The sequence below is a fragment of the Carassius gibelio genome, chromosome B12 (assembly GCF_023724105.1).
Source record: "Carassius gibelio isolate Cgi1373 ecotype wild population from Czech Republic chromosome B12, carGib1.2-hapl.c, whole genome shotgun sequence".
NCBI lineage: Eukaryota > Metazoa > Chordata > Actinopteri > Cypriniformes > Cyprinidae > Carassius > Carassius gibelio.
The window spans coordinates 14,471,436-14,498,051 of NC_068407.1; the positions used below are offsets into that span (position 1 = coordinate 14,471,436).

Consider the following 26,616-nt stretch of genomic DNA (forward strand, 5'->3'; position numbering starts at 1 on the left):
TCTCTAGTAACAGTGTGTGCCAACATCTCCGCTATTTATCCCTGCAGTTATAAAGCTCAGCCCTCAGAGGACCAGATTTCCTACAGATACTCCAAGTGTGCTGTAATTCGAGAGACACTGCCCAGCATGCAAAAATAAAAATTCTATCATTAATTACCCACCCTCATGTCATTCCAAACATTCCATTATGCAACTACCAAGTTCAAGGCCCAGAAAGGTAATAAGGACATCGTCAAAATAGTCCACGTGACTCCTGCGTCAGCAGCACCATACGCAAACATTGTGGTACTCTCGTGAACGCACAAATTCTCATAGCTTCATAGAATTAAGGTTGAACCACTGATGTCACATGGACTGTTTTAACAATGTCCTTACTACCATTATGGGCCTTGAAAGTGGTAGTTGCGTTGCTGTCTACGCAAAGTCAGAAAGCTCTCGGATTTCATTAAAAAAAAATCTTAATTTGTGTTCCAAAGTCTACATTTTTTGGTGAACTATCCCTTTAATGCTGAATGAGAGCTTTAGGCATATGATGGGGTTTTATAGGACACAAAGAAGGGTTCAGGTAGAAGTCACTACTGAAAAAAGTCATACCTGTGGACTGAAAGACACCTGGGTTACACTGACAATATCGAGTAGCAAAGGCCTCCATCATTCGATCAATTTTCTGTGCTTCACCAGGAAGTCTGAAACTCCACAAAAACTGCCTGCCAGGGAGAAAAGGGAATGACACTTAAAATTATAATGGTTACTTGATGGACCTTTGTCTGAGGGAATAAATTAGTATGTATGATTTTATTTTAATAGCGTAAGTAACAGAGTGTTGCAAAGACAGTGAATGGCTTACGTCACTCACATTATGTTTCTATGACTAAACATTTTCCCCCATTAGATTTTTTAGTTTAAAGCTGCGGTAGGGAACTTTTGAGGCTCTAGCGGTTAATAAACAGAACTGCTTGCGTCTTGCAGAAGAACATCGTAGCCGGAACTACTTCTCTCTGTTTATGTCTATGAAGAATCACAAAGGTACTGGGTTACTCCGCCGCGGTACCCCCGAGGCAATCTAAAATAGTCCGAATATAAACACTTATTATAGGTGCACCCTAGTGATTCAGGACAAGCTAAAAACACGGTTTGGAAAATGGATTCATGGTGTACTCGCTTATTATATACATTTTTCTACATTTTGAACACAAACAAAGTTACGGACCGTAGCTCTGATTAGTTATTTTTTACCGGGAGCGGATGACTTTCGGCAAATGGCAATAGGACCACTGGGATGATTAATTTAAGGTTACCTGATCTTAAATTACATTTTACCACTTAGTAAATTTTGCAAAATGATAAAATGGAACATTACCTTAATGGTTTCTCTAACCAAGAAAAAACTATTTTAAAACATTTCAAAAACTGTCGATTCTGAACATTCAGAGAATATTCAGAAATAACATTTTCATAACGTACAGGAATGTTAGCAAAACATTATTTTGTTGTTAGCTGGGCAAAAAGTATTGAAATTGTTAGTGATCTTTGAAAATGGACATTTCTGCTAATTTCTAGATATACAAATACTACAGCTTAATGACATTTCTTATTATTCCATTTGCATATAGTGGTGTTTATTGTTATATAATGAATGGTGAAGAAAACATCTATCTCACCTCAATGCTTGCACCAGATTGAGATCAGCAAACTCATGAAGCTCCACAAAGGCCTGCAAAACCTTAATGTTGAAGTCATCTCTAAAAATAATGGGAAAATAAGGTTTAATCAGCAATAGTTATTTCCTCATTCGCTCTAGGCTCCATCTCCAGAGATACATGCACTCATTTTAGCAGAGGTCAATCAAAAAATTGTGCAGGCTTTATACACTATAGAGTCAGTCACTGTTCATTTGTTCAGTTTTCTACAACAGGGTTTCACACAAGAACAATCATTTAAGATCACGTTTGGTGTATAGACATAAAAACTATCATTTGAATACATACAAGGGTCTTATAAAACAGAGATATGAACATAAAGTGTAATGAAATGATGTATCACAGCATGCCTGATTACACAAGCTAAGATAGAACCACATCTCCAAACTCTTTTAATAAGAGACACAATGATTACAGCTTCCAGCTCTTCCTCGTAAATATAATTAACAGGAATAGCTATGTATTATCCATAACCACATTTTCTAGTACCAAATCAAATGGATGACTGTACAATTGATCTTCAGGCTAGGATAGTCAAGATAACATTTATCAACTTGGACAGGATGCCTAAGTAGACAAGGCTATTTTTATATCTGACAACTATTACACTGTAGATCAAGCTTAGTCTCTTTTTTTGTAAACATGCATCATGGGACAGTGCTGAGCAACTAAAGTTTTTCAGACCTTTACAATTACAATTACACTTTCATTTGTCTTGATATTGATAGGTGTAGCACTGGGTGGCAATTATAACGTTTTATATCTAATCCTGTCGGTAAGGGTGAGATGAGGCGCCTTCATGCAGTCTGGGTGATATGCTAAATATTGTTTTGGAAACTTGTGGTCATTTTCAGCTGTTACAAATGAGGAAGTCATTTCCAGAGAGAGCGGGATCTTATCTGACAACGCACATATATTTTGCAAAGATATCAAGACTGGTCTTGCTATGTGAATGAGAGTGATGTGACTTACCGTTCCCCTAAATAATCTCCTATGACAGTTTTGTTTAAGCCTTCGCCTTTATAGAGAAACTGTGCGATGTCCTCAGGTGTGTGCTGCAGAAGATCATTCTCCAAAAGAAATTGGATTCCCTGCAAGGATGTTACCCACTTCATGATGTTTGCTTAGGCTCAATGTAACACATGACCGTGGACATTATTTTATATATGGTATGGTGAATAAAGAAATCAAAACAATAATACCTTTTTAGGATCCATATTGAATTTCTTTCTTCCGACAGCAATCTGCTTGTTCCTCTGAGTGCTTTTGCTGTAATGTGGCGAAAAACAAAAAAAGTTCTCTTTTAAAATAACAAATATGAACGTCTCAGGTTACGAATGTAACCATGGTTCCCTGAGAGGGAACGAGACACTGCGTCCTCTTAGGGGACACTATGTGGAACACCTCGTTGTGACCCGTGCCTGAAGCATACTTTGAAAAACGCCAACGTGTTGGCCGGCGACAGCCTCTGACGTCACTACCAGCGCGACTATAAATACGCGCATATGCTTCGTGAAGCTTGCGCCCGAAGCATGGCAGGGAGCTAGAGGACGCAGTATCTCGTTCCCTCTCAGGGAACCATGGTTACATTCGTAACCTGAGACGTTCCCTGTCAAGGGAACATCGAACTGCGTCCTCTTAGGGGACACTATGGGGAACAGTATATCCAGGCCGCTGTAGCAGAAATGAGTCAAATCAGACAAATCAAAGAGTCTATCAGAGCTGTGTGCATTGAAACATGAGCTGAATTCCTCAGGTCATAAAGTCATAAATCAGTTCTAGTGCCACAAGAACCAAGCAAGATAACCAACCAACCAACTTGTTCACACAACAGCTTTCAACATTAACACCAATATAGCAATTATTGACAATTTTAATTCGAAGAAGAGATTGTCAAATTTATTGTTCGTGATTGGAATGACGCTGGACATCACATGTAAACCCAGGAGATCAAGTTAAATACTTGCATTGACCCCCCCCCCCCCCCCCAGCCAGTGAAACCAGACTGAAATTCCTAAGGGGGAAGGGCTTTAAACCTTTGTCTTCACAGAAAAGTCCCTTTGCCAGAGAATGGCAAAGAAACTGCTTTTTATACATTATATATGGACCAGAATGAACTCAAAAAAGACTTATGAATGAATCATTCCATTGCTTAACTCCATATTCATTTACGTGTAACCCACACATTTGACTATCATGTATAATCACTTATTGTGTATGTCTTTTGATAACTATAGGATACCTAGTCATGTCTAGTATTCAAATAATCGCATTTTCTTGCTTGATATTGTCCTGACAATCATTTATTTGTAAAATATATCATAATCATGTTATAGGAATCATGTCCAAAATTAGACCCTGTGAGGCAAGAACCACATGCTTGGTAAGATAAACAATGATTTATGATACCCCAGACCCCAGGACCATATCTGATTGGTCAAGGCAACATTTGAGGGGTGGCCAACAAGGAAGTTTAAAAACTTTGGACACGATTAAATCTTGCTTTTTAGTTCTAGTCTAGCTGCTGCTATTAGCCATGTCGGCTTTTAGTTCTAGCATTGCTTGGACATCAGTCATGCCTTGTTTTTTAGTCTGCTTTTAGTTCTAGTCTAGCTGCTGCTATTAGCCATGTCGGCTTTTAGTCTAGCATTGCTTGTGCTATCAGTCATGCCTGCTCTTAGCTTTTAGCTTGTAGCTTTGCTACCTAGCTTTAGCTTTTAGCATCTAGCCATGCGGTTAGTCATCAATGTTCTTTGAGCGCGTGCCTGCCTGCTGCTACTATGCCACGATGAGAAAGAAAACAACCTAGTCTCGTCAAACTTTATTTCTTTTCTTTTCCGTTTGAGAGTTTCGTGTTCTGAGTTAAGTTTTGTAACGTCCAGTCAACTTCAACCAGCGAACACGACTCTGCACTTTCAGCCAACGCCCAACCACGGGCTTTCCCAAGACGTCACTTCAGCCACTACTGAACTTCCAGCCAATCAGCGACACCGGGATACCCCTTTCAACTGGAGTCCCTCTCACAGCAAACGAAGGCAACGTATTCCCAGATATTTGTTGTGCTGGTGTATCTAATATAATTTTAACCCCATTGAGGAGCTCAATGCGAGCGCTAATTACGTGATTGATGGTTGTTCATGTCTATGCAATTTAACGTATTGCTGTAAACTTGGGATTCCATATTTCCATTCTCTTAAACTCATATCAACTTTCGACCTTCCTGCAACTTGTGTGAATGTGTGTGTGCGTGCGTTTATGTGTTAGATTAGTTTATATGTCTTAGATTTATCTAATAAAGCCTTATTCATATTGAAAAGAGAAGTATCTTGTGTTTTGTGCTTACAAGTTAATGTCTTAAGCTGCCGATCTTGTTACTGTGCTAATTGATAGTGTTTTCACTATAGTTTGGATATTAGTATCCAGCACAGATTTGATGTTAAACGGCTCGTTCACTGAACCGCAGGCGCGTCTCCGTGAACAGCCGTGAAACAGTGATTCTGTTCAAATTCCCTTTAAAATCTTAAATGATTCCCTTTGAGCTAAATTGACCTGTTTCCCTTACAGTTTTGGTGGAGAATATGCGGGCAGTTTAACCTAAATTGTGAGCATAAACCAAGTTATTTAATCTTTGATTTTGCTAAAGGAATGACGGATGAAAAGCTTCCGAGACCTGAGTATGTGTGTGTGTTTGCGTGACGTAAGCAGCGCGCGCCCTCCCGCTTGAATGAAAGGAGCTAGAGGAGACTTTAACTCGAGTCCGTCTCCCCTTTGTTAACAGCAGTAAGTGAACTTAAAAGTAAACATCTGAGATCGTACAATAAGGTAGAAATTGAGCGTGTTCCTCATTTGTGTAATGCCTTGTTTTATAGCTGATTTGATTTCACTGCGTGTTCCAGTGTCTCAAACGCTATCTCAGTCACTGTTTGCTGAACGGAGCTAAACTGTTAGTGTTTCAAAAGGGATATAAATCGGTGAATAAAGAATAGTTTTGAGCGGGTTCCTCAATCTATTTATCAAAGTCCCCGTATTCATATTTCATATAGTTTGATTGCCAGTGCGTGTTCCACTGCCGAATCAATTTTGATATTCTACTCCCCTAAATTAACGTTGAACATTAGAGAACAATGTTTGCCCATTTGTATCCGTTCACAAAGTGAATGCAATCTCGCGTAACACTGCGTGTGTCCGAGAGTAATTTGAATGGGAGTGTTTTAAAAGCTTGATCAAGTAAATTTTAACTGTGTACCAACAGCGAAGGAAAACTTTTATGTTTGTGTCCAGAAAAACTGGCACGGAGAATCAAATAGCTGAGATTGATATAATAACTACAGCAGGAAGCTGCTATTTGAATTAAGATAAATTTAACTCTATACAAGCTGAGAGTTTAAGTGCCACATCGCAAAACCAACTGAAAGGCGGTGTTGTTATTTGTACAGTGTTGAAATGAGCCGACATTTCATGTAACATGCTTAACTGTATTTGCAACAATGCAACGATTCATGTGCTGATCCACTAGAATGTGTTTTGGTTGCCATAGTGACGACCGTGACCCGGAAGCCTAACGTACTTCCGGAGCAACTCTGAACTGTGCACGCGCAGCGCACAAACTCTGCGGTGTCGCTAAGCTAACGAAACCATTGCATTTACATTGAAGTCTATACTAAAGCCACTAGCCTCAAAGGTTAGCCGTTAGCATTACCATCCAGTGGTAGAATAATGTGTGTTTGGGCAACGCTGACGTGATTTAACCATTTTAAACATCTTAAGGCGAGACACTGCAGGTGAATAGGGAAAAAAAAATATCTAATAGTTATCACCTTAATTACCCAGTTGATTGATTACATTGATTATTGCAAACATTTTTTGTATTACAAGTTTTCAAAAATGTTATGTTTAAATATGCAAATGAGGCATTCTTTAATGAAATATGTGCTAATTTGCATACATTTCTAGTACAAAAATCTGAACACTAGATGAAGTCAGTTTCACATTTTTTGTTTAATTTTTTTGACATATTAGAATCAAATGTTTTTACAGAGGGAATTCCTGTTATCTTTTTTTGTCACTCCATAATTCAGAAAATACTTTGAACAGCCAGAAAACAATATATTTTCACAATTTTGGGGGGAATAAAATGTTGTATATAATCAGGTAAAATATATATGAACAAATCCCTCTGTAAAAATCTTCAGAATACAGACAGGAATAAAAATGTCAAGTTTGGTGTGTGTACGTGCTACTGAAGTTGAGATTTATGGCTCAGTGTTGAAGAAAAAACTCATTTTGAGAAAACGGCCTTTAAAAATATGTATTGTAATTGAAATCTATTGACACAAACAGATAAAGTGCTATAAAAGAAACACTTAACAGTGTCTTTTGGATGTTTTCCTTCCACTAGTTTGAAAAAGCACTTTATGAAAAACCAAAAAGCCCAAAATCTCAAAATTGACAGGTGCTTGAAAAAACATTGTTTTTGCCTGCAGTGTCTCGCCTTAACTAACACTTGTTAGTCTCTTTCTTTCTATCGCTCTCTTTTCTCACTAGACCACTTATTTTCATTTTACTAGAAAGGGAAATACTGATTCACAATTATTAATTGTCAAATTGAAATTTAATTGAAACATTACATTTATTTGGAAGCATTTAAAATTTCCCTATCAGATAATTTCATATGATCTTTTATTTCTAGTATTCTCTTTTGGGTCTTATTATTTTAGGAATGAATAAGCCTTGAACTTTGGAAGTTTAAGTAAACTTATTTTTCCTAATTTATTTATTACCCATCTGAATATATGCTATTCAGACCTTTAATTATTTGAATGCGTTTTACCCCTCTTCCTATTTTGGTTATACACTTAACCACTATTGTTTTACGTATTGATTTCCTTTTTTTAATTTCATGTTTGCATATTTTGCCCATTTATTAATTTTTTAATTTTCCTATTTCTTACCATTTCTTTTGTGTATCCTAGCCTGGGAACGACAAACCTGAGCCCCAAAAGGAGACATTGTTATCCCTCACTACGAGTTCAAATAAATTAGAAAGACAACCCTCTTTCACTTAAAGTTTATTTTGTTTGATTAGTTGTGCAGCAACTAACACAACGCTCTCCTTGTAGTTGAGATAACCGCTACTGAGACTTACCATCTCCGTCCTCTCTCTCCTTTACTTTCCTCTTCTCTTTTTACATTTGTAGGACATGTAAGAACCATCAATCAATTCTAAGTGAAGTAAATACACAATCGTGCCAAAGACGACGAATCATCCTTATGAATTTGATTGTAATCATCCTCTCATTTGTTCTTCCTAACCTCCCTACATTTGGAAACGCAATCCAAGTTTTAGCATCTCATCCAACGTTGAGATCAATTTAATAGAGATACGTGTTGAGCAACTGTCGCCTCGCTGACTCCCTGGTGAGCGGTCCAACTGAAAGGTGTACGGTGTCAATCCTGTCAGACTAAGAAAAGAGATATCAGAATTATTATTGTATTCTTTTGTCCAAAGCAAGAAATATAATAATATTGTTTATGTTTTTGATAACATTTAATTGAAAAAAATTTTTTTCCTCATTTGAAAAACAGAAATTTTGCTTGTCATTTGAATTTGTTTTTCACCTCTGTCTCTCTTTTCCTCTTCCTCATTAGAGTGACAAAGTCTTCGCATCTCTAGTCTACTTAGACACCCTGAGACCAACACAGTCATCACCACATTTCACTAGTGGTTCACAATCACTGATACAACACTTAGTTGTCCCACCACACATAGGCTTTTACTCCACACAGATCTGTGTCAGTCTCTCTTCTCCCCAGCGTGCCAACATGCCGCAGACTGCAGACCCCATTTCCCATGGGGAAGATGTGAACATTTGGCTGAGAGGCATAACAGACAGCCTCACTCCAAAGACATTTGAACTGTTATTATTTTTAATAATAATCCTAATCCTGAGAAGATTCCTGACACAAGATTCAAGCCAGAACAACAACCACGAGGAGCTAGTCAAGATCACGAGCTCACTAAGCTATGCCTTCACAACCCAGCTGAAACTGAGCGACAAGCACATCACCCACCTTCAAGAGGAGCTGACACATGCTCAACATCGCATAGACAAGCTGGAAGTGAAAGTTCAAAATCAACTCAAAGCACCCAGCGAGAGGGAGCAGGATACAACAGAACAAGTTATGAAGCTCCTAGCAGCCCTGGCAGCAGCTCAGCTCGACCAGCAACATACAACGGCTGCTCAGAAAGACCTGGTAAACAGACTCCAGTATGCCGAACAGCTACTAGAGAAAGCCAAGATAGACATCAGAAACAAGAACTCTGAAATCAGTGCTTTGAAAGACCACCTTGAAAGGTACAGAACTGAAACGGACAATCTGACCCAACAACTAGACGATACCAACGATGAGCTCTACATGGTCAGAAAAGAACTCCAAAATGCTTACAAGCACAAACAAGAGCCAAGGAAAGAGAAACCTCTCTTAGCCTCATCACTGCTGAGCAGAGCAGAGTCCCACGTCCAAGAACTGGCATGTGACGAAAGGAGCGAAGGGCCACAACCCAAAACCTCACCTGCCTTCGCCACACAACCCTTTCCTGCCAACGAAAGAAAACCTCCCGTCCAATACCTTGAAGCTGCACACGGGATGACAATCAAAGACCTCAACAAGCTGTCTGAAAACATCAGCAGGTTCAACCCGGACTCCACAGAGAGCCCCGACATCCAAGCTTACCTGCGAGATATCGAATTTCACCTGGAAGTGAGACCTCATGTGACTGACAGAGACTGGTTATACCTCCTTAGAGCCACGTCCAGTTCCGAGGTACGAAACTTTCTAGATCGACAGCCCAGTCAAACCAAGTCAAACTACCAGCGACTTCGTGAGGTCCTGATTAAAGAGTTTACAGACCCAGAGTCTGAACATGGACTGTTAACTGCCTTGGAAACCAAACAAGGTCGTCAAGAGACTCCACAAGCTTACTACAACCGACTCCGACAATCCTACTTTGGTGCACACAACAACTCTGACCTTGAAGAGGATGTGAACTTCAAAACCCTCTTCCTAAAGAATCTGCACCCTGGAGTCAGTCACCATCTAGGTGTCATGGCCTGTCCGAACTCCATGACCATCCAACAGTTGCGTGACCTAACACAGAAGGCCTATAACAAGCAGAAGTTGGCCTCAAAGAAAGGTAACAAAACATCCACACTCTTGAACTCTGTCAACAAAGACTCAAGCCTTGCACTGGACGACACCCAGTGGCATCACAACACCAGAGTCTTCCATCAAGAGCACAGAGAACGTGACGCCCATATCCACGACCGCTTTCAGCCCAACTGCTGGAAAAATCCATGGGACCAGCCACGCTTCTCAAGAAACCAAAAGGATAACATCTGGAAACCTAACCAGATATCCAAAGGTAATCACCTGACTCATCCAAGAGCAACTCGTGTGGGTAAGCGACAACAAAACCCACCTCAGCACCACTCAGACATGCACAGTGCTGAGTATGCACAAGAACATAACCGCTTACCATTAGAAGACACGGAACAAGTCATGGAACAACTAAGAGAGTTCCTTCAAGACAATTTACATGCAGGTGACCACAAAGTTGAGTCATGCTCGCTGTGACCAGCGACAGAACGGAAGGCCGGTGATCACCTGGTGCACCGCATCAGAGATGACAAGCACCTGTTCAACAACAACCCAGAATGAACAAGTCTTTAATGGCCAACTGTTGATGAAAAATCTGAGGTACTAAAGGACATCACCTCAGTCACTAACAAACTGTCAAATGAACTCCAACTCCAAGTTCCAAATTCCCTGTCTGTGCAACAGCAACCACCAGAGCACAGAAGGTCAGAAAGTCTGCTACAGCCAGAAGGCATCACAAGAAGAATGCAACATAGGAGACAAGTTTTGCAACTCAGCTTCACACAGCCATGCCAAACTGCCTCCGACTGTCTGCCAAAGAACTTCCTGCCTTGCTGGACTGACCCCTCATTAGACCATGGACACGCCCTCATCCAAGCCAAGGATGCAGAGAGCCAGTCTTCAGTGACATGCTAGAAAAAGGGGGAGACAACACAGACTTGAACAGATCTGACCACACATGCACTACACCAGTAACACACAACATTACCTACACCCAGAGGTAAACACATCTACTGATAACACAGTCAACAAACATATTCTTCCCACAGGTAGAATATCCAACTTTTAGCATAACAAAGTTACACATACCCACCATGAAGAAACGTGCAGCCATCCTCACAATAGGTAGAACACCTGACACTAAGTTAAGGTTCATGACACACTAGCTGCACCTGACATCCTAGCTCAATAGTAGTTGTAACACATGCTAGGAAAACCCACAGCAGCCTTGTTTTGTTTTGTTCTTCTTTTACCTATCCTTCTCCTTCCCCTCTTTCCTGAGTAGGTGAAACGCCTAGACACCCTGCGAGGGTCGAAGGTCTGATATTAGGATTGACTCGCAACACCTAATATCCGCCAGCCACTCTAAACTGAATGGAAGCCAGAGAGCTCCATGCATGATAGGTCAATTCATTGAATTAAAAATGAAATTACTAGAAAACTAATGGTAAACATGTAAAGTAAGACAACCTAGAAGAACCAAACAAAGTTAACCACAAATTTGATTGATGAATCAAAATAAAAACAATTTCCAAGACGATCTAAACTATCCTCAATGTGCTAAACTACATTGACTAATTGAACTTAACCACGTGTACCTAAATAGCCTGATGCCTGCACCAGTACAGTAACTGTCATGGAGGTGTTGTCTTGCTGTTTGCTGTGTTTGTCTGCTTCTTCTGCCTTTGTTTCTCCAGCGATCGACGATGTCTTCACCTAAACACCTCGCCGATCGAAAGGGGGATATATGTAGCAGAAATGAGTCAAATCAGACAAATCAAAGAGTCTATCAGAGCTGTGTGCATTGAAACATGAGCTGAATTCCTCAGGTCATAAAGTCATAAATCAGTTCTAGTGCCACAAGAACCAAGCAAGATAACCAACCAACCAACTTGTTCACACAACAGCTTTCAACATTAACACCAATATAGCAATTATTGACAATTTTAATTCGAAGAAGAGATTGTCAAATTTATTGTTCGTGATTGGAATGACGCTGGACATCACATGTAAACCCAGGAGATCAAGTTAAATACTTGCATTGACCCCCCCCCCCCCCCAGCCAGTGAAACCAGACTGAAATTCCTAAGGGGGAAGGGCTTTAAACCTTTGTCTTCACAGAAAAGTCCCTTTGCCAGAGAATGGCAAAGAAACTGCTTTTTATACATTATATATGGACCAGAATGAACTCAAAAAAGACTTATGAATGAATCATTCCATTGCTTAACTCCATATTCATTTACGTGTAACCCACACATTTGACTATCATGTATAATCACTTATTGTGTATGTCTTTTGATAACTATAGGATACCTAGTCATGTCTAGTATTCAAATAATCGCATTTTCTTGCTTGATATTGTCCTGACAATCATTTATTTGTAAAATATATCATAATCATGTTATAGGAATCATGTCCAAAATTAGACCCTGTGAGGCAAGAACCACATGCTTGGTAAGATAAACAATGATTTATGATACCCCAGACCCCAGGACCATATCTGATTGGTCAAGGCAACATTTGAGGGGTGGCCAACAAGGAAGTTTAAAAACTTTGGACACGATTAAATCTTGCTTTTTAGTTCTAGTCTAGCTGCTGCTATTAGCCATGTCGGCTTTTAGTTCTAGCATTGCTTGGACATCAGTCATGCCTTGTTTTTTAGTCTGCTTTTAGTTCTAGTCTAGCTGCTGCTATTAGCCATGTCGGCTTTTAGTCTAGCATTGCTTGTGCTATCAGTCATGCCTGCTCTTAGCTTTTAGCTTGTAGCTTTGCTACCTAGCTTTAGCTTTTAGCATCTAGCCATGCGGTTAGTCATCAATGTTCTTTGAGCGCGTGCCTGCCTGCTGCTACTATGCCACGATGAGAAAGAAAACAACCTAGTCTCGTCAAACTTTATTTCTTTTCTTTTCCGTTTGAGAGTTTCGTGTTCTGAGTTAAGTTTTGTAACGTCCAGTCAACTTCAACCAGCGAACACGACTCTGCACTTTCAGCCAACGCCCAACCACGGGCTTTCCCAAGACGTCACTTCAGCCACTACTGAACTTCCAGCCAATCAGCGACACCGGGATACCCCTTTCAACTGGAGTCCCTCTCACAGCAAACGAAGGCAACGTATTCCCAGATATTTGTTGTGCTGGTGTATCTAATATAATTTTAACCCCATTGAGGAGCTCAATGCGAGCGCTAATTACGTGATTGATGGTTGTTCATGTCTATGCAATTTAACGTATTGCTGTAAACTTGGGATTCCATATTTCCATTCTCTTAAACTCATATCAACTTTCGACCTTCCTGCAACTTGTGTGAATGTGTGTGTGCGTGCGTTTATGTGTTAGATTAGTTTATATGTCTTAGATTTATCTAATAAAGCCTTATTCATATTGAAAAGAGAAGTATCTTGTGTTTTGTGCTTACAAGTTAATGTCTTAAGCTGCCGATCTTGTTACTGTGCTAATTGATAGTGTTTTCAATATAGTTTGGATATTAGTATCCAGCACAGATTTGATGTTAAACGGCTCGTTCACTGAACCGCAGGCGCGTCTCCGTGAACAGCCGTGAAACAGTGATTCTGTTCAAATTCCCTTTAAAATCTTAAATGATTCCCTTTGAGCTAAATTGACCTGTTTCCCTTACACCGCCATACTGAGGGGAGTGCAGGCCAGAATCATGGCAAACACTAAGTACCAACTCTACCATTTCACCGAGAGTCGCCCCTGGGACGGTTCGACGGCTGTCTATGACATTATCCCTTATGGCCAAAGGCCTAAGCTACATATCCAACTTACCTGTAGGGCCTTGGCCCTGGGTAGAGCTGAAGGCTTGGAATCACAAAAGATTCCTTTAAAGGGATATACCACCTTAAGTGGAAACTGAAAGTAATTTGGAACTCAACTCCAGGGAGGCCTGGTGAGGCCTACTACCTGACAACCACAAAACATGGGAGCTCGCTTACAGAGAGCCCTTGAGGGGCCTACTACCTGAAAAACCATGCTACTTAGTGGAAACACACAGTATGTGGGAGCTCACCTTCAGAAAGGCCTGGTGAAGCCTACTACCTGATAACCACAATATGTGGGAGTTCACCTACAGAGAGGCCTAGAGAGGCCTACTACCTGTTACCAGATAACCACCTTAAGTGGAAACTGAAAGTAATTTGGAACTCAGCTCCAGGGCGGCCTGGTGAGGCCTACTAGCTGACAACCACAGTACGTCCACACAGCCCCTCATGTTGAGGGAAGTAATGCTTGAGGTGTATAAGGTGAATATCTATGAATATAGAACCACCAAAAACGTCATCGGTCCAGGATAGGAGACTGTTATGTGAGAAACTTTCCACCTAACCTCGATCAGGTGGAGAGCTGGTGGCTACAGAGGAATTAGGCATGGGAGAATAAAAACAGAAGTTAAAAACATCCAAAGGAAGTGAGTAACTCCTGCGTATCGCTCCGATCCGGACGAGGACGCTGTCTCATCTGAATCACATCCCTCAGACCCTGCTTACCTCTTCGTGACCCACGATTCCTCTTGCCCTTAGACGGGGGAGGAGCGCGAGCTGCGACACTAGCCTTCTGCGCCCATCTTCGATCCTCAGATCGAGATGGGCCAGGACCCCTTTGTTGTTCGGGCTCGGACCTGGACCTTCGTGGAATGAAGGATTTAAAGGCAGCTGAGCGTGCCCTTGCCTCGCCTGTATCCAGGTCCTTCAGCAGGTCAGCCTGGTAAGCCTGAAGCCCTGCCATTGTATGCAACGAGTCCACAGCCTGACCTGCTGCTGTGTATGATTTACCATTAAGCGGGATGTATCCTGGAGGGGTTTAGATGGCAAAGAGGGAGATTTAAGAGAGGATGATAGTCAGAGAGATAGCTAGCCAGCGTCTCTTCTACAGGGGGCATCCTCTCATAGCCATTTTCGTGCATGCCCTCGATATTAGCATAACTCGTATGCTGAAACCGTTGGATGCAAGAGGAAAACGGCCTCTTCCATTCCTTTTCGACTTCAGCATGTAAGTCAGGCAAGAATGGACGGCTTACCTGGGCTGGAGGGCTATGGTCAGACAAATAACGCTCATCAAGGCGACCTCGTGACGTTACCTTTCTGGCACGCATCCATGGCAACTCTAATTTTGCCGTGGCGTGATCCATAACCTCTAACAGCTCCCCATATGCAGGGCAGGAGGATTAAGAAGGCTCAGCCTCAGCTTCTTCGCCACTCTCAGACATCTCCTGCTCTTTCTGGGTAGAACCCAGCAGAGCACTAACTTCAGTATCAGAATGGCTTAATGACATCGCATTTTCCTCCTGAAGTTCACTCTCGTTGAAAGTCCCTCTCTACACTCCTCAGCGAGAACCACCTGTGATCACCACGAGCTCATCCTCCTCCGTGCCTCGGCAACGGCGGGTCCTGAGATGCGGGAACCAGATGGCTGTCCCTCTGTCCTCGAAAAGAGAGACAAATGAGAGCGGAGCTTTTTCACAGAAAAACGCTCGCAGTGCACGGCAGATTGCCCCCTCAAGGACATCGCGCACGTGCTCTTCGCCCAAACAAGAGACGCAAAGAGTGTGTGTGTCATCAGGTGTCAAATTACAATGACATGGATGCACACACTGTTTAAACACCTTGCTTGTGGATGCCATGATAACAATAATAGATCGCTCTTACCGTTTCGGTCGTTTCTCAGATGCACGCTTCAAACAAAACGATCAATGAAGATGAAGAAGATAAGTGACGGGTCCTACGGGCGCGTTTTATATTCGCGCTGGTAGTGACGTCAGAGGCTGTCGCTGGCCAACATGTTGCCGTTTTTCAAAGTATGCTTCAGACACGGTTCACGACGAGGTGTTCCCCATAGTGTCCCCTAAGAGGACGTAATTTGAAGTTCCCTTGACAGGGAACTAATATTATCCAAATGTTAAACAAAGGGTTGTAATCTGTTAAACAAAAAGAAACATACGTCTCTCTGACACACGTTAAATGTTCGATCTCTGTCATGACTTCTGAGATCTCAAACTTTAACCGCTGCAAGAATAACAGAAAAAGTGGTTACTTAAGTTATATCACTGAAGAAAAATTAAGTGTATTGATAATCTGCCTTAATATTCTTAAAATGCATGCAGTGTATTGACGAACAATGATTCTAAATGGTAATGGCTGCATTAAAGCAGATACCTCAATGTCATCTAGCAGCTCTTTTTTCCTCCGTCTAATGTTCGACAGTTCATCTCTCTCTTCAAATGAGAGATCTTCAGGCACTGTTGAGAAACAAATGTGACATTAAAATGGTTCATCATCTAATAATAATAACCAAGAAAAAAGAGATTCTACAAGACATCCAAAGAAGCTATATACTTTATCATTTGTCAAAACAGCTATATTGCTGACCTAAACTCAAATCCTTAAGTGCTAAGACAATAATAATAATAATAATAATAATAATAATAATTAAAGACCACATTTATCTTTATAAATAATGTTATTTAAATGAATATTGTCAACCTAGTGCTCAAGAAAGAAGCTTTTCTTTTAGGATGAAAACGGAGTATTTTATGTAATTCCTTCAGGACTCCTACTGTATGACTCTGAATGTTCAAGACAACTTGACCTTCCATGATCCAAGTCATGCTGCACATAAATACGAGAATATAAGCTGATCCAACTTTACAACATTAAGGTGCCAGTTAAGGTTACAGTAAAGAAAACATGTATTGAAAATCACAAACACCTCTGTGGGCATTATATAACACATTTGTAGACATTTTAGATGTTTAATTAAGTCACAAAGGATCAAAATCTCCTGAACTGACTTCATCATTTTTCAAAACTTTCACAAGTATTCCCCGTGTTTTGGATGAGGTCCTCTTTGTAAATTAGTACATTATGTAATTGCACCTTAGGCGCACCAGGATTAGACAAGGGATGGGCTAATAAGAGGTACACGAGGGAATTTCCGGTGGTTGTCTGGTTCTGCCTTATGACAATGGAGAGGAAGTTGAGAATGAGTGCATGAATCAGGGTTCAACCTTAACAATAACATTATAGGGTGATTCATTGCAGTCATTCAGAGCTTTTATATTGAGCGCCGTGATCTTTTATTATTATATAAAAGTCATACTAAATCTTAATGAGGAGCCATTTGTTTATTACGCAATAGGGTCTGGGTATGGTCAAATGTAACTAGTATGGAAAAAATGGGGTAAAAATAGAATATTCCTTCAAGATATGAACATTCTGTGCCTCTAACTTGCCTGTGGAACTGGCAAAAAAATCAGTAGAACAGAAGTATATCCCCTTCTCATGAAATGAAGCCACAATGGCCTGAGGCTCATTGTGAAAATTAGTTTGTCTTCATCAAGATATTGCACTGATTGGCTGTTAATAATATTACCAAGTTGCTTTCCATTTTATTCATAAAAACTGTTAATGCTTAATTAAAAAAAAAAATATATAAGGAAAAATAAAGAACACTAAAAACATCTGTGGCTAGTGATGACATCAACACCTTGCACCCCGTCTTGTGGGAAAAAGGAATGTTGACTGCATGCAAAACTGTCAATTTCTAAGCTTCATTCCATCAGCATGAGTGACACTTTGCTTAGAAACTATTACAGCTGCAGAGGGGTCTTTAAATTCAGTATAGCCTAAATTAGACAAAATTCAACTGAAATTGCATATATACTTGTGGGAAAAGATGAGTTGGATATGTTGACATTCTGGGTGTGCATACAGATATTAAAGGGTTTGCAGTAAACACTGCATCCTGGTCTCAAACACCCTCTTTAATCTACACACTGGCCTCAATCCCTCTAACTATATCTTATCCTTATTCTCAATAGTTGCATGGGCTGCCAGCTGCTCTAATTCCACAGGCTTACCCATTGATATTAACCACACACTCAGACTAGGGCCCACAACACAGGAAGTCTGCTGCAAACACAGATGTGTCACTAACTTATCCAAACATGATAACAGTGCATAAAGCATCTATACAGGCTTATGTGGGCTACTGTATATGTTGGTCCATTGCACATCTTCAGTGCTGAGTTAATGTATCTGTCAATCATGATAATTAATATATGACAACGTTAAAGCCAACCAGTCAGACAGATGGAATGGGCAGAGCTTATTTCTGTTCAAAAGAGAACAAAGTTGCTTTCTGATCAGTGTGTGATTGTCTTTATCCTCGTAAAGCCCCACGGAATGTGTTTATTTAGCAAATAATAGTATTAGCTAAGAAACAGATGGGATATACCACAACACACCCCAACATCTGCTTTTATATTCCCAGTTTTGGGGTGCGTTTTGTTCAAATGAAGGTAACAGTCAACTATTGTAAAACCAACAAACCTGGACCTTTTTTGCAAGGATATTCCAATAAAAAAAGTACCAATTTACCACCTTTTAAAAAAAGTAAAAAAATGAGGGTTGAGTGAGATTTTTTAAATAGTTTTATTCAGCAAGGACACATTATGTTTAATAAAAAAAACACATTCTATTCATTAAAAAATCCTGAATAAGTCCTGAAAATAATAACAAATGTTTTTTAAACACCAAATCAGCATATAAGAATACTTTTTAAGGATCATGTGAAGGGTCACACTGAAGCCTGAGTTATAGCTGCTGAAAATTGTTTTGCTGCTGTTTTACCATCACAGGAATAAATTACATTTGAAAATATACAAAAACAGGAAAGGAATTTTAAATTGAACTTATATTTCATAATATTAATGTTTTTACTGTGTTTCTGATCAAATAAAAACAGCTTTTTTTTGAGTACCAGAAACATTAAAAAAAAAATTTTGCGCTACAAATATTTGAACAGTAGTGTATAAAAAATATTTTAAATAATTTATAAAAAATTTATAAATAAAAGATTACATTTTCAAATATGAAAATATAATAAAGTTATGCTATTATATATTTATGTTTTTTTTACACATATCTTCAACATACAGGTGACAATGAAAAAAAGACTCGAAGGATATTGATATTCCTAACAGAAAATAAACACATAAAAAGGCACTGGGATTCAACAAGAAAAACGATTGAATCATTAAACATACAGTAATTCACAGTATGTAATAGTGACCAAATTTATCTTCTATTAAATCTATTTTATGTAATACCCACATCCCCTTTAATGTCTCTTTCTTTTTGCAAACCTGCAAATGATAAAGTAATGCCCAAGAATGCATGGCTGCTGAATACTGCATTCCTGACATGAAAGAGATGGGGCTTTGGGATGGTCCTGACTCAGTGGGTGGAAAACTGGACAAGGGTCCTTTGTACTAGTGATTGTTTGTTTTTAAATCTCCTGCCGGGACAAAATGTTTTGACAACCCCATCAAAAACCTATTTAGGTTTTTAACTTTCCTTTTCAGATTTTTAAAACAAATATGAAAATATTTGCATTCATCAACGGAAATTCACTCTCCACTCATTCAACTCTGTTCAACTAGTCCTATAGCTCATAAATATATTTGAAGACTCTCCAGACTTTCTTCAAATCAATTCCATATGTGACACTTAAGACAACAACAAAAACACTAAAATCTCTCTCATTCTTTTGTCTCATCCACTCACAATAATAAGGAAGTATCCACAAGATAAATGTTTGACAACATCTGTGATATTCAAAGATTAAACCTCATACCAAAATCTCAATCGGCAGCAAACACAAACATCAAATATCAGTATTCAGAACGGATATTACACGGCAGTGAAATGAAAACATGAAAATGTTTTTGATATAATAACATGGCTGACATTGTCTTAACCTTAAGCAGATTTGCCAGGCACGGTGTCCTTCAGATCTCTGCTGGTGCAGTCACACCACTGATGAGGTTTTGACCACTGCATGTGTCATGCCTGGTGCCAGACAGCTCCTCAGGAGAGCCTGGATCAGACACCGATGGCATCAGATGCAGACAATGTTAATGAGTACCAGACCTCACTATCTCTCCTTTAATCAGTCTGACAAAGTCTGCCTCTTTGTTGGACCTTAGCTAAGGACAAAGCAATGTTTTTAAAAATGTGAAAAGGCCATGAATTTGTGATTCTGATACACTGTAAAAAACAACAACAACAACAACAACAAAAAAAACAAGTCAATCTTTTGTTCGTTATCTGGCTCGGCTCGGTGTTCATCTTCAGTTCTCTCTTCACAGCAGTTCAGTCAGTGTACTGTTTGAGTAAATGAATTCCTCCGGGATATTGGTTTGTTTGAACTCAGAGGGAGTGTCAGCCACATTTAAAAAAGTTAACAGCTTAAGTCATTTGTGGATTAACGCTTATTGGAGACGCGAACTGTTTTTAACTATTCAGTTCGATTTGGTGAGCTGGTTCAAGAAGATCCGGTTACATCGAGTGATTCGTTCGCGAACCGGATATCACTAAACTGCAGTGTTTTGAAATCTCACAACAGACCACTCAATGGAGGGACTGAGAGCTCTCGGACTAAATTTAAAATATCTTAAACTGTGTTCTGAAGATGAACGGAGGTCTCAGGGGTTTGGAACAACATGAGGGTGAGTTATTAATGACATAATTTTAATATTTGGGTGAACTAACCCTTTAAAGAACTAAAATCTGTTTTTTTTCCTTTGTAATACACTGATAACCACCAAATGCAGGTGGTGATGAGAAAGTCACATCATGAACCGAAGCCCATCACAAGCAGATTTTAAATAATAACATATATAGAAGGTGCACAGTGTCATTCATACTAAACAACATCATGGTAACACACATGAAACGGAAATAATGCAATAAACATTAATGAAACATGAGAAAAAAAAACTAAGAATGAACACGGTTATTTCAACCAAAAAACATCAAATCTGAAATGTAACACAGGGAATTCTGGGAAAGGCAATTCACGGTTATTCACTGACATTTTTTTCTTATACTTTTTCACTTCCAAAAGTGTATACTTCTGTAAAATGACATGTAAACCAGTAAATTTCACCATATATAGTAGGGTATTAACCGTAAACCATTTAACAGATATTTACTGTAGCATTTTAACAGTAATTTACACAGTCATTTTTTACAGTGTAGAGACTGTTAAGAGGGCTGCCCTTGATGACATCAGTCTTTCTTTGCATTCAACCATCTGCCACAGAAATGGAGGGAAAATCTTTTTCCATTAGTTTTTTCCCATGTTAAGATAAGACAAATAGCCATTGAGTCCAATGCTTTGAAGTTCTCAGGCTCATGATACAAGAGGAACTGGAAAGACCTAGTGAGCTAATGGTACTTCTACAACTCTGTGCTTTCTTGTTTTTGTAGACATTTACAAATTGCTCTTTGTCAGATTAAGTGATAACGGCTGTAAATCAACATAATGAAACAGGCTCAAAAGTGCTTGAGATGTCTGGCTTTAAGGTCTGGTTTCTGTGTCTGTGTTTTTTTCTTTGTTTTTTTTTTTACACTGATATACCAAAACAACTCTCAGAGCATAACTAAATCACTACCATCTCCACTGTCTAGTCAGATCCCATATATATTTACTGTAAGCAAAATCATTGCAAAAGAGTCATCTTAAAGCCCACTGGTGCTTATCCATTAAGTTTTGTCATCTTTCAAAAATAGTCATGGTGTATGAAATCATAGTTTACATCGAGTGTACTCATTCAATCCCACAAGGCACCTCAAAAATAAGATCCAGAGTTTAGCATCAGCCATCTCCAACACACTTGCCTGGAAGTCTAGCGAGCCTAAAACAAGTCTCAGGCTAATTAGGGTTGAAGCTAAACTCTACAGGACAGTGGCCCTCCAGGAACAGGTTTGGACACCCCCGCGCTAGGTCAGTGGTTCCCAAAAATGTTCCTGAAGCTGACCTAACAATGCACTGCTTGCATGTCTCATTTACCAAACACACCTGATTCTGGAGACGGGTAGGTTTAGGCACATGTAAGGTGGGAGGAGTTGGATCTGGATCCAACCTCTTCCCCTGGATCTTGTGTTCTGCAGTGAGGACCATCTCCTTTGAATCAGCAGAAGAAATCTCTCACTCTGCTCCACTCATAAAGGAACTCTACTCTATACCAGATCAGTCTGTGAGTTTCTTCCTGACAATGATCATTGCGGTTGCTTCTTTTGATTTGTATTTATTTATTTATTTAATTTTTAATTATAGATATATATATATATATATATATATATATATATATATATATATATATATATATATATATATATTTTTGTGAACCATCTATTATTTTAAAGCAACATTACTCGCCCAGTTGAATGTCAGCACTACACTAGAGAGCTGTATGGCACTCAACTGATACTAAAAGTAGTATTTTCTAATTAATAAACTGGTAGGCTAATTTATACGGTGCTCTACAAAAAATACGAGCACTTGACTAATTAAATGCCTCGTGATCCCTCTTGGCACCACAACTGTACTCATAAACATCTCGCGAGCTACTTCAAAGGGTCTCACATCAAACAAACTGACGACCTACATATGAACAGCCATATGAACGGCTCCTGCAATAAGATTGAAGCGATTCTCAAATTCTCATTAAAACACAGTGGCGACACACAGCAAGAACACTGTACGTCATAAAAATTAACACCTTTTTTTAAAAAAAACTGAACGTTGAAGTGTAAATAAAGTAATTTATATAGTCCAATCACTAACAGTATTAAAAAAATAAAAATTGTATATTAAAGTTTACTTTTTTTCCTTCCCGTTCAGTGTTGATGATTGAGGAAATATTCTTCATAGTGACGAAACCGAGTTAGATGTTGACCTGGTGTTGGGCATCAAAGCGCGTTCCGAATCAACTGCACGCGCCTGTTACACTCAAAAATGCCGTCTTATGTAGGTTTTGAGACAAACCAGAGACTGACAGCTGTTTGTGCTTGCGAATAAAACAGAAACCTTACCTCGGTTATCTTCATCCACGTTCATTCTGCGAAGGGACTTGATGCAAATAACGTCCTTGTCTTAGATTACTACCTTTAGTATAATACAACACCGGTCTGTTAAACACAAAATTAAATCATATTACGATACACACTGAGTTTATCGTAACCCAATCCAGGGGCTGCTCTAAATGTCTTTCGCATAATCCATTAATTGCTGCACAGATTAACATAAATCCTGGTGAAATAAATGAATATGCAGACCGCTATCCTCCTGCTCCCACTCGCCTTCATCCACAGAACGACTAGTGAGAGAAGAAACAGCATATTCAGCCAACGAATAGAGGCTCCGCCCATCACCATAATCTATGAATATAATATATTCATTTTATGACTGATACTAAGTGATTGCATCCTGGTCTAATCTAAATAAGTCATAGACCAGAAGAATCAAATTAAAATATTAAAATAAATATCTGACTTAAAATCATATTTCTAATGTAGGCTATTGGTGAAAAACACGAAAAGCATGAAAAAAGAGTAAAGCATCTTTTGATTACTGAGTAATTATATAATATCAATAAAGTCATTTTATTTTATTAATATTGCATTAAAGAAGAAAAAAAAAAATATATATATATATATATATATATATATATATATATATATTTTTTTTTTTTTCTTCTTTAATGCAATATTAATAAAATAAAATGACTTTATTGATATTATATAATTAAGCATTATGCAATATTAATAAAATAAGATGACATATATATATATATATATATATATATATATATATATATATATATATATATATATATATATATATATATATATATATATATATATATATATACATATATAGGTAATAATTGATAGCCTGAATGCACTGTAAGTCACTTTGGATAAAAGCGTCTGCTAAATGCATAAATGTAATGTAAATGTAAATATACTATATATACATATATGTAGTATAACACACACACACACACACACACACACACACACACACACACACACACACATATATATATATATATATATATATATATATATATATATATATATATATATAGCACTTAACCACTTAATCAGCACTTAATCTTTCATATAAAAACAAAAAACAAAAAACAAAAATCACCCTGGCTATGTGTTCGGTACTAGACTGAGACTTGTCATGGCACTTGTATACTGTTGTTGTTGTTGTTCTCTCGTTGACCTGTCTGCTTCTATTGTTCTATATATATAATATATTCATTTTATGACTGATACTAAGTGATTGCATCCTGGTCTAATCTAAATAAGTCATAGACCAGAAGAATCAAATTAAAATATTAAAATAAATATCTGACTTAAAATCATATTTCTAATGTAGGCTATTGGTGAAAAACACGAAAAGCATGAAAAAAGAGTAAAGCATCTTTTGATTACTGAGTAATTATATAATATCAATAAAGTCATTTTATTTTATTAATATTGCATTAAAGAAGAAAAAAAATATATATATATATATATATATATATATATATATATATATTTTTTTTTTTTTCTTCTTTAATGCAATATTAATAAAATAAAATGACTTTATTGATATTATATAATTAAGCATTATGCAATATTAATAAAATAAGATGACATATATATATATATATATATATATATATATATATATATATATATATATACATATATAGGTAATAATTGATAGCCTGAATGCACTGTAAGTCACTTTGGATAAAAGCGTCTGCTAAATGCATAAATGTAATGTAAATGTAAATATACTATATATACATATATGTAGTATAACACACACACACACACACACACACACACACACACATATATATATATATATATATATATATATATATATATATATATATATATATATATATAGCACTTAACCACTTAATCAGCACTTAATCTTTCATATAAAAACAAAAAACAAAAAACAAAAATCACCCTGGCTATGTGTTCGGTACTAGACTGAGACTTGTCATGGCACTTGTATACTGTTGTTGTTCTCTCGTTGACCTGTCTGCTTCTATTGTTCTCATTTGTAAGTCACTTTGGATGAAAGTGTCTGCTAAATGATTAAATGTAAATTGTAAATGTATAAATCATCATTCATAAAGCATGTATCATTATTTCTTCATTGATGTATATTTTGTATAATTAATAAGTTCTACTGAATATAAGAGACTTGGAAACAGGCCTAATGTGGTAATATGCAATATCCTGAACTTCATATGCAAGAATGATGTCAGCATTCGGGTGGAGAATCCCAGGTTCATACAGAGACTGTACAGTGTACAGTTTTTCCGGACACCACAAGCCAGTATTAGTCAGACTATTTTCCAGGTAAGCTGAGGTCATTATCTCTCAAAAAATTCTTACCTTTTGTGTCACGAATTCCATCTTGAGTGCAATGTGTTTTGCGGCTTTCCAAAGAATCATGCAAAATCCATTCAACAGCTCAAGAAGGACTATGCCCCTTTGAAACAAAAACATCCTCTGATGTTTCACTTCATTTGCATGGATTTAAAGGCCCTATTATTACTTCACAGACAACAGGTTTTGTATTTTACTGATAGCATCATTCAGTCAAATAAACTTGGGCTCCCTCAGTCCAATGAAACTGAGAGAGTTTTGTCTCTGTGTCTCTAAATCTGACATTTTAAATATTTAAATGATCTCATCTGAGGATGTTATGCAAGGTAAAACTGGATATGAGGAAATCAAAAGAGCAGAATGTAATGTTCTGTGACCACAGCACACAGCCAGGCCCTGTGCGTGAGGGAAAGACTATGAAGTAGATGCAGGGAAAACAGGGGCTTCAGGGTGGGAATGACATCCTGTGTGGGAAACAGATATCCGCTGAAACTCAGGAAGAGAATGTTGTTTGCATTTTTCCTTTTTCCGAGAGCAAAAACACTCTCCCATGAACTTCACTTGTCACACCTAGCTCACCCTTAGACCAAACAAAGATGCATTTGATTCATAAAATACAGCTCTGGTGCCATATTGACTAATAAATGTCAATCTCTTGTCAAAACAGCTGGCAACGGTCTGTTTGTAGAGAACCTGTTTAACCAGTCTACAATATAGTGGAAACTTGTATAAAATATACAACTTATATAAAATAATCTTATCCAACTTTTTTTTAACAATTTGTTTTTTGAGAGCTAACAAATTTTGCCAGTATTGTACTGTATACAGAAGAAATTGGTTAAATCGCTCTACATATTAATAAACGGGTAATTTAGTTAAAAAAAGTTAATTTATATTATATAAATATACATTATATTACAAAATTCTGAACAGGAAATAAAGGAAATAAAGGGTTTCCAAATTTTTAAAAAAAGACACTTTACCTTTGATAATATATGTAATCCTTTCCATTGACAAACATGTTGTTAATCCACTGTGCAATGGGTGGTTTTTGTTCCAATGCTATTAGACACTTAGACGCTTATATTTATTTTTAAGATGGTATCTGTAAATTTTCCTCTATCCAAACCTCCTCTACCTGTGGACAATCACACGTACATACAGTGCAAAATTGTCCCACTTTTTAACTTTTATAGACCGACAGGTTTAAGAGCAAGACAATGTCATCAGTATCCTCTGGAAGCCACTTGCACAGATTTTGCTGGTAGAAGCTGATTACAATGGACTTAGCCTTCATAGAGGTTTACATAAAGACTCCACATACAGTGGTGCCAACATGCAAATTAATGAGACACTGTCTCATGGCTTTTCATGATAGCATTGGTTTAAATTTTAACATCCACGACACTGAATGTCGTTCAGATGATTGTTATAAGCATGATTTTGCATTTTGCTGTTTATTTTACCAGCTTGCGAGCTATGGTAGAAGCACCT

At 38.1% G+C, this 26,616-nt stretch overlaps 1 protein-coding gene across 1 annotated transcript in view; it reads right to left on the minus strand.

Moving 5' to 3' along the window:
• cyth3a (cytohesin 3a) overlaps window positions 1-23,095 on the minus strand; it is a 28,200-nt gene extending 5,105 nt beyond the window's left edge. Inside the window, exons 1-7 of the mRNA XM_052571279.1 lie at window positions 22,750-23,095; window positions 16,024-16,106; window positions 15,809-15,873; window positions 2,903-2,969; window positions 2,673-2,791; window positions 1,662-1,742; window positions 595-707 (exon numbers count right to left, since the gene is read on the minus strand). Of these exons, the coding sequence (XP_052427239.1) occupies window positions 595-707; window positions 1,662-1,742; window positions 2,673-2,791; window positions 2,903-2,969; window positions 15,809-15,873; window positions 16,024-16,106; window positions 22,750-22,774 (553 nt within the window). The 5' untranslated portion in view covers window positions 22,775-23,095. The remainder of the gene's footprint in view (window positions 1-594; window positions 708-1,661; window positions 1,743-2,672; window positions 2,792-2,902; window positions 2,970-15,808; window positions 15,874-16,023; window positions 16,107-22,749) is intronic.
• Window positions 23,096-26,616: the final 3,521 nt, after the last annotated feature.